The sequence below is a fragment of the Bombus flavifrons genome, chromosome 15 (genome assembly GCF_040668555.2).
Source record: "Bombus flavifrons isolate JBK064 chromosome 15, iyBomFlav1_principal, whole genome shotgun sequence".
Lineage (NCBI taxonomy): Eukaryota > Metazoa > Arthropoda > Insecta > Hymenoptera > Apidae > Bombus > Bombus flavifrons.
Genome location: NC_138456.1, coordinates 11,709,887 through 11,725,344, shown reverse-complemented (window position 1 = coordinate 11,725,344; position 15,458 = coordinate 11,709,887). Strand labels below are relative to the sequence as shown.

At 39.9% G+C, this 15,458-nt stretch overlaps 3 protein-coding genes across 7 annotated transcripts; 2 read left to right on the top strand and 1 right to left on the bottom strand.

The window, feature by feature from the left end:
- Nucleotides 1–30: 30 nt before the first annotated feature.
- On the top strand, nucleotides 31–1,473 carry Coa7 (Cytochrome c oxidase assembly factor 7). Its single transcript, XM_069128229.1, has 3 exons — nucleotides 31–235; nucleotides 299–433; nucleotides 654–1,473. Exons 1-3 carry the CDS (start codon nucleotides 133–135, stop codon nucleotides 1,115–1,117), a joined length of 702 nt encoding a protein of 233 aa, XP_068984330.1. The 5' UTR covers nucleotides 31–132; the 3' UTR covers nucleotides 1,118–1,473.
- A 657-nt stretch (nucleotides 1,474–2,130) lies between these two features.
- GILT1 (Gamma-interferon-inducible lysosomal thiol reductase 1) lies at nucleotides 2,131–6,475 on the top strand. The gene is made up of 5 exons (XM_069128230.1): nucleotides 2,131–2,284; nucleotides 4,172–4,330; nucleotides 4,430–4,627; nucleotides 5,581–5,736; nucleotides 5,833–6,475. Exons 1-5 carry the CDS (start codon nucleotides 2,207–2,209, stop codon nucleotides 5,923–5,925), a joined length of 684 nt encoding a protein of 227 aa, XP_068984331.1. The 5' UTR covers nucleotides 2,131–2,206; the 3' UTR covers nucleotides 5,926–6,475.
- Nucleotides 6,476–7,100: 625 nt separating this feature from the next.
- On the bottom strand, nucleotides 7,101–14,197 carry LOC138187420 (uncharacterized). Of its 5 annotated transcripts, none has more exons than XM_069128188.1 (6): nucleotides 13,289–14,197; nucleotides 11,779–12,666; nucleotides 10,915–11,252; nucleotides 10,348–10,509; nucleotides 8,746–9,181; nucleotides 7,101–7,404 (listed from the first exon to the last, which is right to left on the bottom strand). In XM_069128188.1, exons 2-6 carry the CDS (start codon nucleotides 12,647–12,649, stop codon nucleotides 7,295–7,297), a joined length of 1,917 nt encoding a protein of 638 aa, XP_068984289.1. In that variant the 5' UTR covers nucleotides 12,650–12,666; nucleotides 13,289–14,197; the 3' UTR covers nucleotides 7,101–7,294. The 5 variants fall into 5 exon arrangements, with proteins under 5 accessions (XP_068984289.1, XP_068984290.1, XP_068984291.1 ...); XM_069128189.1 differs by having other exon boundaries at nucleotides 11,779–12,660; XM_069128190.1 differs by lacking the exon at nucleotides 13,289–14,197 and adding an exon at nucleotides 13,222–13,269 and having other exon boundaries at nucleotides 11,779–12,660.
- Nucleotides 14,198–15,458: the final 1,261 nt, after the last annotated feature.

The window sequence follows — 15,458 nt, the reverse complement described above, 5'->3', positions numbered from 1 at the left end:
CGCTCGTTCGAAAAATCACAGGATGCGCACGCATACCGTTTCATCGTTTCATTGGTCTTTGAAATAGAAACCATGTGCTTATTTTTCCGATAAGTTTGCCCGACGCTCATAACTCAAAAATAATCACTTAACATGTCGGCATACGATTTTAAAAAGAAAGAAGAGGTAGAAGAATATTTAAAGAATCTTTATATAGAATACCAATTTGGATGTTTTAGTGAGAAGAAAGCCGAAGGTAAGCACCGAGGCTGTTAGTGATTCTAACCTCATATCTCAAATGTTTGACATTTTTCGATAGTTTGCCATCTTTTGGGTGATTATCATGAATCTATTAAGCAAAATCCCAAGGAGGCGCTAAATTTGTATAAGAAAAATTGTGACGAACGCGATTATGGGAAAAGTTGCACAAAATACGGCGATTACAGAGTAATGGGTGAGTAAAAATGGCGCGTGCCTCGCACCGGGAAAATCAAAATGTTGCCCACGATATTTTCGTCTCTTCGTCAAATATGTTATTTATATCATGTTTTATCTTTTTCAAATTTATATCATTCGTTTAATATCTTACGTAATTAACTAATATTTAATGAATAACTAGTATTTATCGAAACTGTTATTTGCTATTTATAAATTTGCAAATTGAATTTCTATAGGTACAGAGTGTGAGAAAGATTCCAAAGAAGCATTCAAATACATGCAGAAAGGTTGTGATAAGGACGATGCAAGAGGTTGCCTTCACGCAGGCGCTCTTGCGATATCTCAAGAAAAACTGGAGCCAGTCAGGGGTACTCAGATCTTGCTTGGAATGAAACTATTAAAAAAAGCTTGCGATTTAAACCAAGAGAAAGCTTGCTTCTTTTTGTCAGGCATTTACTTAAGCGGTATCGAAGGATACGTGGAAAAGAATTTAAAAGAGGCCTATAAATTGTCATTAAAATGTTGCGAATTAAATAACCCATATGCTTGTGCTAATTTATCTATAATGCACAAGAAGGGCGATGGTGTGCAGCAAAATGCAGAACTAGCGGAAACTTTCAGGACACGAGCTAATGAAATATTAAGGGATCTGAAAGAAAATAAGAGACCATTGAAATTTCATCAGGGGATCGATCCTTAATCTTATTTTGTATAAGATTATTACATATAGTAGCTATACAGATGAAATTTTGTAGCGAATATGGTAGATTGATTAAATTATGTGTTCTTTTATCGTACAAACAATGTGAAATATTAATTTTGACATTTGCATTTATCGCTTTGTACAATGTCAAGAGATATCGATATTGTAAATGTTAAAGTGTTATGATATTTTCAGTTCTACGATCAACAGCGTTTTTTATCTCTGCGTAGTATTAAAACTTTACTGATCGCTAGCGGTTCAACAGCATACGCACATCTGATCAGCAGTTCGGGCGCAGATTCTCCCTGGCGCCTGTTCTGTTTCGGTTTAGACTGTTCAATATCATTCTTTTTGTTCATAAAACTGTGAGAGCTTACAAAGCAACGCAACTGAACAAAGTACCTTAGTACCAAATAACGAATTACTGCTCAAATAATGAGAAAGATTGTCAACGACAAAAAGCCGATTAATATGCTATCGGTCGGTAGGCGTCGGCAACAAAAAACCGATTAATCGGCTATCGATCGGTAAAGTGTTAATTGTTGATTAATGACCAATGAAATGAAAATATTCTTGCAATAATTTATCAAATATCAAAATAGATGGATATATATCAAAATCGAATATATATTTGTCCACAAATGTAAACAATAAATATTGTTCCTTATTATGTTACTTTTTATAACATAATGAATGACGAAGACTATATATGTACATGTACATAATTCACATGGTTTTTACATTAAAAGTTACTGTTAATTGCTTCATTGTTAATTTAATCGATTAATTCGCAAACCCATTACTACATCGTTGTATTCTTTAGTAGTGAAAGTGAAGTTATGTGTGAATTACTGTCTGTAGTACTGTACGAAGTACTGTCTACTATGTACGATTGCCCGTCTCTCTTCTCTTCCCTGCCTCTCTCGTATCGCTCTTTCTATCAGCCCCACCTACATTTTCAAAGTCTCCCTCCTTGGCACAGGTTCGACGTCGCTATAGACTGTGGACTATAGACTATACACTATAGACTATAGACAAAGCTGGTTTAAAAGCTGGTGGCCAGTTTGTCGGTATACCAGAAAGACCATGCGGTGCTACCTGTTCAGTGCGAGCAGCTCGATCACGGCCATACTCGCTGTCGCGTTCCTCGGCCATAGTGCTTTGGTAAGTGGGAATTCCTCTAATTTCACTTTTGATAGTTCGTATTTTCCATAAATATGTGTTCATAAAGGATTCTATCCCACGTGTGAAATTTTTATTTATTTTCCACTTAAAATGTAAGATTCTCCATTTAGAATGTTGAGTTTCTGTACATTTCCACATAGAATGTGGGATGTCTTTTTATTGTAGTTTTCAATGTAGAATTTCCATATGTTTTTATTTGAAAGAGACCTGGAATATAGGATGTTTTGTTATTTCCATTTCGAATATGAAATTTTCGCTTATTTAGGTTATAAAAGTTTTATTTATTTCTATAGAGATGTATTTGTTCCCATTTAAAACGTAGAATCTCTCTCTCTCTCTCTCTCTCTCTCTCTATTTCCATTTAAAATGTAGAATTTTTAAATATAGTAAGTAAAACTATTTATATCGTATTTTTTGCACTAAATATGACACGTATTTCGAATGTAAATACAACGATGTATTAGAAACAAAGAAAGAGGAAATCGAACGATAAATGAATTATTACCATGAATGTGTTGACTCGTTTCTTGCCATCATGGTTAAGATAACTGGTGGTTATACGATGACAGTATTACAATGGACAAATTGTCTTTAAATTATAATTACCTATTGTTTCCAACAGATTTTTGTCACAACTTACGTTGAATTCGCTTTTGAAGTTTGCTTACGTTTTGTGATTCCTTTTACTAGATAACGAAGAGAAAGAAATAAAATTTCAAATTTCAAATTATCAAACAGTCTGATCTGTTGGTCGTACCTTTGTTTTAAAATAACAAGTATATAACATGAAATAAAAATTGACGTTCTTAATAAATCTAATCTGAAACTCTGATAAGTTCTTATTTTGACACATCGATGGAAAAAGCTATCAAGACGAAAGCCGGTTCTCAAGAAGTTTTTTCCCTCGAGTATCGTACAACATTGAAACCTGTTTATCGATTATTCGCGATGATCCTGTTTCTTTGTTCCAAAAGCTACGAGAGGTTTCTTATAGAAATTTATTACGAAAATATTCGTTATAATATCATTAAATTAATCACTAATCGAATCGTTAAATTGATTAATTAATCACAGAGCAAATAAATAACGTTATACAATTCTTTTTAACACGCCGTCTATTTGTAGGAATTATCGTTAGATCATGGTTATATCTATAGATATACATATCGAGAAACGTACGTATATAAAATATCGAACATAAAAAATATTTGTTACAATGTTTAATAGCTAAAGCATATTCTTATCGAAACACCGTTACTTTAGTTTGATCGTAAAAATACCAATTTGCATAAGCAGTCACAGTCTAATTGTTATTAATAAAAGTTTCACGATATGCTGAAATTATGCAAGTGTATTTTTTCTGAAAACGTGATAAGTATAGCGAACGGAACACGAGATACACACGATATCTATATAACAGAGAATTCTATTCTAGTTTGTCATATGTTGTAATGTTTGGAAGGGCGAAGAACGTTTTATTACAAGCCGAAATAAAAATATAAACTTGCGTGAAAATCTGCTTTCAGGTACCTTTGTATTAAAATGTAATTTTAACGCACATTTTCTATTTCTAATCTATTTGTAATTTACATCAATGAAAGATTAAATAATATACCAATCGTTCGCATAATTTATGTAAACGTAGGATAACAGTAGTCGAATTTTATCGACTCTCCTATGAGGTTACGAGGCTTCCGATTACCTCTCTTGCAAACTACGCCAAACGACAGTCTCTTACGATAACTTGTACTAATTTACGCTCACTTGGACTAACTTGAACCTAATTCGTCGGTTAAAATATAATTAAGCGGAAGATGATCAACAACCATATCATAGACTCGTGATCGTTGTGCGATAACTGTGTAGGTGGCCGGCGGCGAGTCGAATGCAGTGATAGACGTGGGAGTTTATTACGAATCGCTATGCCCAGATAGCATGCGGTGGATCAAGCAGCAACTATTGCCGCAATACGATGTATTGAAAGATTACATCAGAGTCACTTTCGTTCCGTACGGAAAAGCATCGGTGAGTGGTCCTATCGCACTTTCGCGAAGTACAACGTATCGTACGAATCGACCCGTATGTCATTTATTCTTATATACTTATTTACATCTAAATAAATAGCATTGGCAAGATCCAAACAGCAAAAAATGGCGCTTCATGTGTCAGCACGGAGAAGCTGAGTGCAATGGGAACAAGGCTCAGGCGTGTGGTATTCACGCGATTCAGAACGGAGAAGCGGCTGATAAGGTTCAACAACATACCGTGGCGCTAGTTGGTTGCGCGATGTCCTCGCAGTTTCCGCCATCCTCTCTTTCACAGGTACTCGTTATCTTTATTCATCTTTTCTGCTTGAATCCGTGATTCTCCAATAATTACCACGGACTCGTACCGCGTGCCATCTTTCTTGAAACTTTCTAGTTTCAAGAAATTTAACCGAATATAATTAAACCAATGAAAAACATTGAATTTTCACACGTTGTTAGATACTACTGTGCAAACTTTTTAGAAATTCTTCGATATACAGTGTCCTATATCGAATGTTCTAAAACGCGCGTAGAATCGTTTAGAATCATTTACTTATAATTGCCCTGTGAGAACAAAAGGAATCCGAGATCGTACGTAAATTGTTGGAAAATCATTTGGTCGACCGATTCCCGAAAGTCGATTCTCGAGGATAAAAGAGGAGGAGAAGAAAAGAGGAGGAGAAGAAAAGAGGAAAGGCCTTTCTTGCCAAATGGAAATGTTTCGTTTTTACGAATCGGTGCGACGATATTTGACGCTATCTCGGATCCGTTGATATCTGTTCTTGAAATGTGTTTAATCAAAGACCGATCAGTAATTTGGAAAACAATGAAAATTTTGATAGATAGTCGTTTGATAGAAAAGGAAGATAATCAGTGACCAAGCTTTTAGCCAAGTGTTCGATTTTTGTATTGATTTTCAAGCATATTAAAAAGAAGAGGAGATATCGATGGATTAAAAGCTGATAAGTTCGCTGATAAAGAAACTCGCGCTGCACAAATTTTTCATTAACCGTTTACACCGTTCTAACGTAACAATTATTGCGTCGTATGATTAACAATCTTCTGGCTTGAACTTTACGTTAAACGTTTAAACGTTTAAACGTTCGCCTAAAAATACGACGAATTTTGCCGCTTCGTCGAAATAAGAACAAACTTAAAATATAAAAATCGAAGGTTCGCGACGGTATTAAAGCAAACCTGTTACGAGGAATCTCTTCTTCGAGACAAAAGTACGAAACGATTTTCCAGTGTGCCAAGAATGTAGGATTGAGCGAGCAGACCCAAGAGAAGATGGAGGAGTGCGTCAAGAGTTCTCTATCGGACGATCTGTTGGTCGCGTATGGCGAGAAAACAAAAGAGTTGGCCGCGAGACTCTCTTTCGTTCCAACGATCACGATCAATGGGGTGAGTACTGGGCATTACGAGCACGTTTCTTCTATAAGAGCTCGATTAATAGCGAATCACGTTTTAAACGTTAATCGCGTTTTCCGTCTGTTGCAGGAGATACAGAGCAAGGCGCTGAACAATTTCTTTAAACTAATTTGCGACACACTGACGGAGGGGGCGAAACCGTCTCGGTGCAGCACAGCTTGAAAATAAACCGTTGCTTAACCCTATCGCTACTAAAACATCTCTGTAGTGGGTCACATTGCTTTTTATACAAAGCTTGCTGCAGCATGTCATCGTTACGATCCGCGTGAGGGGCCATTACAGTAGGTTAACGACAAGCTCGATATAGGAAAAAAAAAGAGAAGGCGGTACTTAAGCTGTTAGACTAATCCGATTAGCTCGGATGCTTGTCGAGTGCCGCCACAGATTTATCTAATTTAGTTGACTCGAAATATATCGTTCCAAGTTTTTACAGCAGATCTATCGATCAACTAGAACGCAGTTAGTCAATCGACAAACAACCAATTAGGTATTTCCTTTTTACAATTTTATCATTTTTACTCGAACAGAATAACCAGTTAATGTATAATTTGCAGAATTTCATCGGTTTTAGTAGCGCGTAAGTTTTGTTAACACAAGCAACGGGGTACTTATTAATATCGATAACTCGTAACTCGTGACTCGTGAAGTCTAGATCGTTTAAAATTTTACAAATCACGAGTTTATTCTTCTTCTTCTTTTTCTTATTATTATTATTATTATTATTATTATTATTATTATTATTATTATTCAAACTTATTCGAATGCTTTGAATTCAAGTAATTCGAATTAAATTAATACGAACGAGGACTCGTTGTTCGTAACACTTTCTACGAACGAAAATATCACGATGTATTTTGTATAAAAATACTTGTATAGCGAGTCATTTTCTTAAGGATGTGCAACGATTCGGAGAAAGAAGTCAGAATTCGAACGCCCTTTCGATGAAACTGCGTTCTGCGTTTGAGAATTGCATCGTATCGATCGTGTATGCTGTCGATGGTACGATTCAATTGTAATCGAATAATCGTATGGAGAAAAATTGTCGCTGTCTCTGACTCGATGTACGACGAATAAATAAAAAGTGTACGTTTTATAAGCATAACCAAGGTTTCTTAATTTCTATATTTTCGTATTAATTTCGTAAATTTTCGTGTTAACGGTAACGCGATAATAACAAAATTATATCGCGAGATAAATCCGTTCGTTGGCATTATCAATTGCAATCAGTAACGTTATCGATGATATTCAGATAGCAAACGCCACTGTTTCTTAAAAAGTAAAAGTTCCTTCGAGTAACGTAACGTATAACGCGTCAAAAAATAAGATAACATCGGACGTAATAATCAAAATCGTGTATTTAATGATATATACAATCGTCTATGTACAAAAATATATCTGTCGATGAAATTTATCTAATCGAGTGAAAGCGTATAAAAATCGAATACAAAAAGAAACGGAGACAAGTCTTTGGAAGTATGGCGCGTTCACCGCGAAGTCTTCTTCGATCCTCCTCCTACGGTAAACGTGTTTCTCAACCGTCGATGAAAACCGCGTCATCGAGGCTGCTTAGTTCGAGAAACTGTTGTTCGATATCGGAACCGAGCTCTTGGAAGTCAGGCACTTCATCCTCGACCTGGTACCCTGTAAAGTAGGAAACAGATTTGAACGACCACTGTGCGCTAGTTTCGCGAACCTAGTTTAAAGACCTAGACCTAGACACGACCCTTAAGTTAATTAAACTCCATTAGGTTGATGATCGAGATTTTATTATTATGCGCGTATAACGACGAGACTAGCTTCGATATACATACACGTACGCGTATTCGTAATTATATAAATAAATATAAATGCGAACGAAATGTAATATCGATGAATTTCTCATCAATAATCAATAAATTCATATCGAAATATTGCTTCCGACTGCTGATCCGTTGTTTTAAAATATCTTTTAAATTGCTCGCCGCACACACTGTTCGAAATACCACAGGGAGTATACGATAATGGAAATACGCACGAAATCGTACGTATCGATACGAACGACGATATCGTCGATCGTAAATGGTATAAATGGAAACTTAAAACGGTTGGAACAATGAAATGGCCGGATATACGGTGCACGACGATGCACTTGAGCCGTACTTAGCCTAGAGCCTATCGCTGATAAACAGCGAGGAGAACGATTTTAGAAAGGGGTAGAGTGGGGATCGATGATGTGGCTGTATTATTTGGTAGAAAATCGCGGGCTCGAGGGCTGGAATTTAAAAGGGCACGCGTGTGTCGCACGTGGCAGCCGCGTCGTCTGTTTTGGCGCGTGCGTTACGTGCGTGTGCTCCCGGCCAAAAAAGTCGGGAATATTATTTTAAGACTCGGTGTGGGGTAAACGCGTAAAGCGTGTTTGAACCTCCTCTGAGATTAAGCATGGTGGAAGCGAAACGCGCACTGTCATCGGCGCCGTTACTATTTACCGGGACAGAAAAAGGCAGCACGCGCGGACCAGTACAATGAAGATTCGTACGGGTCGCTCGAACAACGTTGCTCGACTTTTTGTCGCGAAACGGTAGGAGTCGCGTCTGTTTTATCGCGCGTTCTCGGAATTTTTCTCGAGCTTGCTGTCCATTTACTTCGAACATAGGCGAGAAGTTGTTCCACGCTCTCCGAATTTTATGAAAAATCGATGCATAGACCCTGCCGTAGATTAAATTTCTTGGTCAGCCGACGAATAAAAGTGGATAAAAACGTAGCCAACGAATAAAAGATCGTTTAATATCGTTATTGCTGTAAAGTGTACGAAAGAAACGATCGTACAAGTTTCATTCTTGGCAAACGTTAATATCCCTGTAAAGTACGATCCGTCGATATTACTGGAAAATGCGTGGATGATTTCTTAGAAATCGTAGAGAATCTCCTATCGATTGGTTGATCGGTCGAAGCGAAGCGACGCGACCGATCTTTCCAACGTTAATCGTGAATCTTTCCCCTTACCTGTACCGTCCACGTGCGATCCTGACGCGCTGACATCGTCGATGAGAAAGCGTTTCACAGATTCGATCGGCACGTACTCTTGATTGCTGTCAAGGTTCATGGAAATCCGATCGACCTGACATAGATTCGTCTGGAACAGGTCCGCGTCCTCGTCCGCGTAAGACTCCGAAGTCTTATACGTTCGATAATTCGATTCCGTGGTGTAAACGATCGCCGTTCGCGCTTCTTGTTGCTGTTGCCTCGAACTAGTAGAAATCGGATCGTGCCGCGAGTTGCTTGAACTTTTAGTCACGTTAGCCGAAGCCTTGCTGTCCGATGTCAATGACAAGTTGGACAGCGGCGTCGTTGGTTCCGAGTGATTTTTCACGTGTTTCCTGAGACTCGACGGGTCCGTGTACCTTTTTCCGCATCCGCTAACCTGACACGCGTACGGTTTCTGAAAATTTGCGCAAGCATTTTGTTAAAGATATTTTTTATAAAATAAGTTTATTTTCCTGTCTAGCATTGATCCGACTTCGCTATAGCTGTTCGCTATAGTTCGAACACGAACGTAATCTTACAGGCAAGTATTCGCTACAGTAATAACTCGTTTTTGTTCGATAAAAGTCGTGGATATTTAGGTGGATATTTAAAAGAACGGAACTGTACAAGCGGCACTATTCATGCGTGCCAGTATTCCCTAGTACGTGTAAGCAGATGATACACAGCAGTGAAACGATTTAGGTGGTAATGGTAATTATCGGTTGGAAAGCGGCTAGACGAAAGGTAATTGTCGGGCGATAATTGCGTTAAGTAGCGGTTATGGGTTGAGCGACAAAATTATCGTGTCCGCGTCTTTTTAAAGCGACAATACATTTTTTTTTTTTATTGTTACAATAGCAAAATGTTACGTTTCGCATATCGTAATTCGCAAGCTTTTCGAGTTATCGAGTCAGCTTATGTTTGTTCACTGACCTTTCGTGCTACGAAATTTCAACATTGGCGATAAGCGCTTCTCTTTCTTAAAGTTACTTTACGATCGAGTAATATCGCGCGATACATTTTACGTAATTTTAATTACAAAAAATATCCATTTATCCAAATTTCAAAATATTTCGATACAACGATAGCTTAAGTTTTCACACGCTTGCAGTTGAAAGAGACGAAAGAACGTTCAACAGCTTCGATCATGTAAATATTAAAGGATCGCTGTACGAAAATAAATTGCTAATAAAGATGATCAAGCGGTCAATATGCAATTATGCGATAACGTTTTACTCGTCTTTCGTCACCTGTTCGAATAATCACAATTGAAAACCAACTGTACGCAAATGCGAATACCACATGACGAAATATCGTTCTCTAATTGCGATCGTCTTACGTAATGTAAGAACGCTATATCGATATTTATCCCAAGATAGCTATATCGGACGCGCGCAGACGATTGAAATCAAACGACAAATATGTTTTTAAGTTATGCAAATAGCTGACTTATTAAAACGACCGATTTTGCTCCTTCCTTGTTTTAAATATATATATATATATATATACATATATGATAATCCGGATATCGTAGTTCAAGCAGGTTTCGATCTGGACAACTAAATAAAATAAGAAACTCACCGTGTCGTAATGAGTCCTCTGGTGTTTTGCACGATCACTGCTGTTACTGAACGCTTTGGAGCAACCGCGATGCTGACAGGCGTACGGTCTTTCTCCCGTATGAGATCTTTGGTGAATCTTCAGATTCTCCAATCGTGAAAACGCCTTCTTGCATCCGGTGAACTGTAAAGATGAAAGTACAATTAATTATGATGATTATTACTTATGATGGTTTCGATTAAAATGTAACAGCTTAAAGAAAGTTTGAAGCAAAACCACGGGAGAAACATATTCGCTTCGACCAACATGTTCAAGAAGAGTCGAACGATTTTTGAGTAGGAACGAAGAGGCTGGTAGAGATATTTGACTCCTTAATCTCGAATAAACGACTCGAGGAATAATTATTTCTCCTTGCGTCTCCGCTGTCGCGTAAAATACGTACTTTCAACTTTTTACAGACGATAAATATCGATGATACCTAAACGTGTGAATCTTACGGTATATTACGTATTTGAGAGTTTGACGAATATTTCAAACTAATCGCTGTAACAAAGTATACTACTTAATATAACGAAAAAGAAGCCATACCGGACACTTATTAGGCTTTTCTCCGCTATGGACCCTCATATGAATCAGTAGCTTGTATCTGGCATTAAAAGGTCGAACACGCGGACATCCTTGCCAGAGGCAAGCGAATTCGTCTTGGCCGCTTACTGAACCAGTGTAACCCTCTCCCTCTTTGTCTTTATCCTTGTCTCTGTCCCTTTGAACCCGTCTTCCGTGTCCATGCGCGTTCGACGACGAGGATTCCACGTGTCTTCTTTCGATATGTCGAACCAGACCCTCTTGTTCGGCGAAAGCGCAGCCACAGTCTATCCATCGGCACTGATACGTCGACGTCAAGTTGTCGTCTGTCGTTGAACAGTCTGAAACGGAAACAAACATGTCATCAGCGTGTAAACAAGCCGTAGATCTCGAGACTCGTTATGGAAACTGCTTGAAACTACTCGCTACACTCGAGAGTGGCAGTCGAGTGCTACTTTTTGGTATTTCTATTTATTTGTCACGTTCTTAAAACAAGCATGATTCTTGCCGCGACTTCCTGCATACATCGGTTAACGAGAAAGAGAATGATTAATTGTTGGCTCGTGAAAGTAAGTTACGTGTTACTAAATATATTTTCATATTTCAGTATACTACAGAGTATACGATTGAAGATATGCTTACACTTCGGCGTAATATAATATAATTTAATCAAACGCATAAATAGCGTAAAAAAGTGAAAAAAAAGTGAGAAACAAACCAACGACCATAATGACAGCTTACCGAATTATACTTTAAGGATCGCGTAAATCGATAGGCATACATATACTATTAATATATATATATATATATATGTATATAGATATACTAATGGTTAACGATATCAACTGGAAACAGCTTTAGACTCACCGAAAGATTTGCTTCGGGTCTCCGTATCGCTCGCAGGCTTGGACATCGGCACTCTTCTGTCAGTCAGCAACAATCCTTCGTTCCTGGGCAGAACAACCTGATTCGCAAATCCATCGTTCAATCCAGTATCGTTGACAAAATTCATCGTGGAAACGCAGGTTTGCTGGCCGGATACCAAGTGTCCAACCGCGTAGCAAGATCCGTTCAGGTTAGAAAACGGATCCTGAAGCTCTTCCAGGTACGTGGACGACGGGGAAGAAGGAGACTCGACGTTGCTTAACAACGACGTAGGATCGCCTCTGATTAAACTAAGATCGAATTCGTCCGTGGCTGCCTGCATGGAACCGTTGAACACCTGATCTTCCGTTTGATTATGAAGGACGAGAGGCAAAGAGGCCAAGGATACGTCGTCCTGATACTCTTGGTAATCCTGGTATCCCTGGTACTCTGGATAGATCGTATTACAGAAAGTTCTCGAGAAAGAAAAGGCAGAACCAACGGATGGTAATCTTTGGCTATTGGAACAGTCCGATGCTTCGCTGCGAACGACGTTGTTCCAGGTTGGCGTGGTAGCTTCGCTACCTGTGCTTACTGGTGACCTGTCCGTGGACGAATACGATTGACAGGGATACTGGAACACGGTCGTCAGTTGCTCCCAGTCCGTGTACTCTCTGGGACTGAAATTGTTTGGCAAAACGGGAGAGGAGACGCTGTCTGCGTGAGAAGCGATCCAACAGGATTGATCGCTGGTGTTTATGGTCGCGACAGGTGCTAGGTGCAAACTGTTGAAAGCCTCCTGTTTCATGTTCTTGGAAACCGCCCGTTGCACGTCCTCTTCGTTTCTGTTCGCGTGGTAATCTTCGAGATGCATGTTGCTGCAACCTGAAACTTTCATTTTTCCGTAAATTTTCCGATAGAAAATTGACTTCGCGATACGGAGCGGAAGGTTAGCATTCATTAGCAAAATTATACGTGGCAGGCTGGTGTATAATGGAAAGTTACAGAGGCTTTAAGAAGACGAGTCGGGATGTTGCAACGAGTGACGCGTGATAGAAAGCGATAGTGGGTCGAGTAATCGCGAGTAGCACGTGAGTGAAACAGTATTGCAGGAATTTCTGGAATTACCGAGCCTCCAACTAACGTGCGATAGCATTCATGAATGAATCGTATGTTCGATGATAAATGGAGCTCGCATAGGTTCATGGACCTTTAATAAAATTCAGTTCCCGCTATTTTCAACTACCGTTTGCTAATTTTAGTTCCGATCGTTTGACTTTGAACTCTCGATGCTCGTCGCGATATCCACGCTCGAGAACCATGTTCGACGCGGAATTCGTTTCTCGTTCCGTTCGTTAGCGACGTATTTACTTATTCTCGTTAGTTGCGAATGCACAAATCGAACGAACTTAAGAAATCAGTGCTCAAATCAAATCACCAACCGACCAACAAGATCACGATGCTGCAACGAACTTAATAACCTCCGTTCGAGAAAACTTCACTGTCCACTTACGAGATCCGCCTGACCGATCAGACTCCCCAAACAAACTCCGCGGACACCGAGCGTGTCGCAGAAAATTTCTTCTTCGATAGATCGTCGACGACTCTTCCAACGTGATAAGCTTATCACTTGTCAAGGTCTACGCGTCACGCGCGATGGCGCGATCTTGATCGCGACGAGGAAGAATCGAGCGGCTACAGGGTGGCCGAACGAACGCCTGGACACTTTGCGCCTATCTGATCCTGAAGATAGCTCGGCTACACCCGTTCCCGCGTCGCTACGACGACTATCAGCCAGGACAAGACATCGTAGTGCTCTTCCAGCGGACGACACGGAGGATCCCCTCCATCCCTGCGCCAGAAGCAAGGAAAGAAATCTTCGAGAAGGGTACGCGCCGCCCACTCGCGTGGCCGTGCTTCGTTTCCCTCGTGCAAGCAAAGAAGACGAAGAAGAAGAAGAAGAAGAAGAAGAAGAAGAGGAAGAAAATAAGAAGAGGAGAAGAGAAGATCGTCCGGCACTTGTGCATTTCTCTGCACTTGCCTCGACCTCATCGGTTTCAGGGTGGCACGACACATCTGCGTGCGCGTCTGTCGTCTCCCTTTTTCCTCGCTGCTGCTCCTTCGAATTCGTCTTCCACGGCACGTTTTTGTCTCTTCTTAGATCGTTCGAACCGATCGTCATACCCGATGGATCGTCCTCGAGGCTGACGAACTGCTATCAGATTGCGTCATCCGTTGTTTAGCGTTGCCCGAATGCCTTTTGATTCGTGCGACTAATAATCGACCGGGATTCCCTCGATTGGCTCCTGAACAGGATCGATCGGTATTGCTTTCGTGGTTAAAGAAGCGGACGTTGTATGGGAGGGCGTGGAATCGCGGAGGTGATGGTGGTGGCGGTGGTTGTTTGACGGATCTTCCAAGAATCGAGAGGGCGGTGAATGGAGCTACGGGGTTGTCGCGGTTTACCAATTAACTTTCTACTAAAGTATAGATTACGTTATGCCTCACTTATGCGTGTACGTGTGTACATGCCTGTACACGTGTACATACGGATTACCGTCTCTTTGATCCTCTCGCGTATACCCGACATCGTACTTTTACAAATTACCAAAGGATCCTTGAAAATTAATCGAACGTATACGAATTTTAATTTTCTACGAGCGAACACTTTTCTCAAAGCATTCTTACAGTTATCCAGAGTGCAGGATTTATTTTTAATCGGTCATTGACGCCGAGAAGCGATTCGGTAGTTGGACGTCGCGTGGCGATCGGTATCTCTTTGAAAATCTGTTAAGCAATATTCAAAGTCGAGGTGCATCGGGCCTCGGGCAAGAGATAGAAACGGTGAAAGTGGCGGGAGAAGGGGTGCTTAGACCGATCTTTCGTCGCTCGAACCCCGAGAATCGGGTGCAAGGCAAAAAACGTAAAACCAGCTGCCGCACACGCGTCACTTATTAACAACAGCTTCTTCGCGCGCACACATGAGGGCAAGTCGTTCACTCCTTCCTCCTATTACAGCCTACTATTATTTCACTGACCTCCCCGTTCTCCTCCTCCTCCTCCTCCTCCTCCTTCGTTGCATCTCGGACTTTCGCATAAATGCGCTTGATATCGTTGCGTTCTTCATTGAGTATTGCGTTGCTTATGTTTCGAATACTTTACGCCGCATTAGGGTAACCGTCGCTAGTTGTTTCAAGTTTTTGGTAAGTTTAAGGGCGTGTCGATGGAATACCGCGTGCTGAATGTACCTAAAGTTTCTGAAATTATTTCCATTATGTTAACCCTCTCACGCTCCATGTTTCGTATACTATACGCTGTATTGGTCTTGTTAGTTCAAAAATGCCCTACCATTCTGAAACTGAACAAAATTCAAGTTTCGTTTGCTTTGTGTCGAGTTTGCTTCTCTTTGCTCAATTTAAAATAACAGCTGTATGTATTTGAAGCTGTGGAAACAACTTGAAGCTAGGTTCTGAAAGGGACGAGGAAGCAGATTTGAGAAAAGATTCGTCATTTCGTGGTTTCCTAAAGCTATATAGGAATTTGGATTGCTTAGAGAAACGGTTTAAAGTATAGCAGGGAATACGAGGAATTTAAAGGTACAAGGAACATTAAAAATTAGTAGATTGAATATGCTCGACTGTTTAATTTCTTCTCAAATGTATCTACGACTAATATCTAATTAT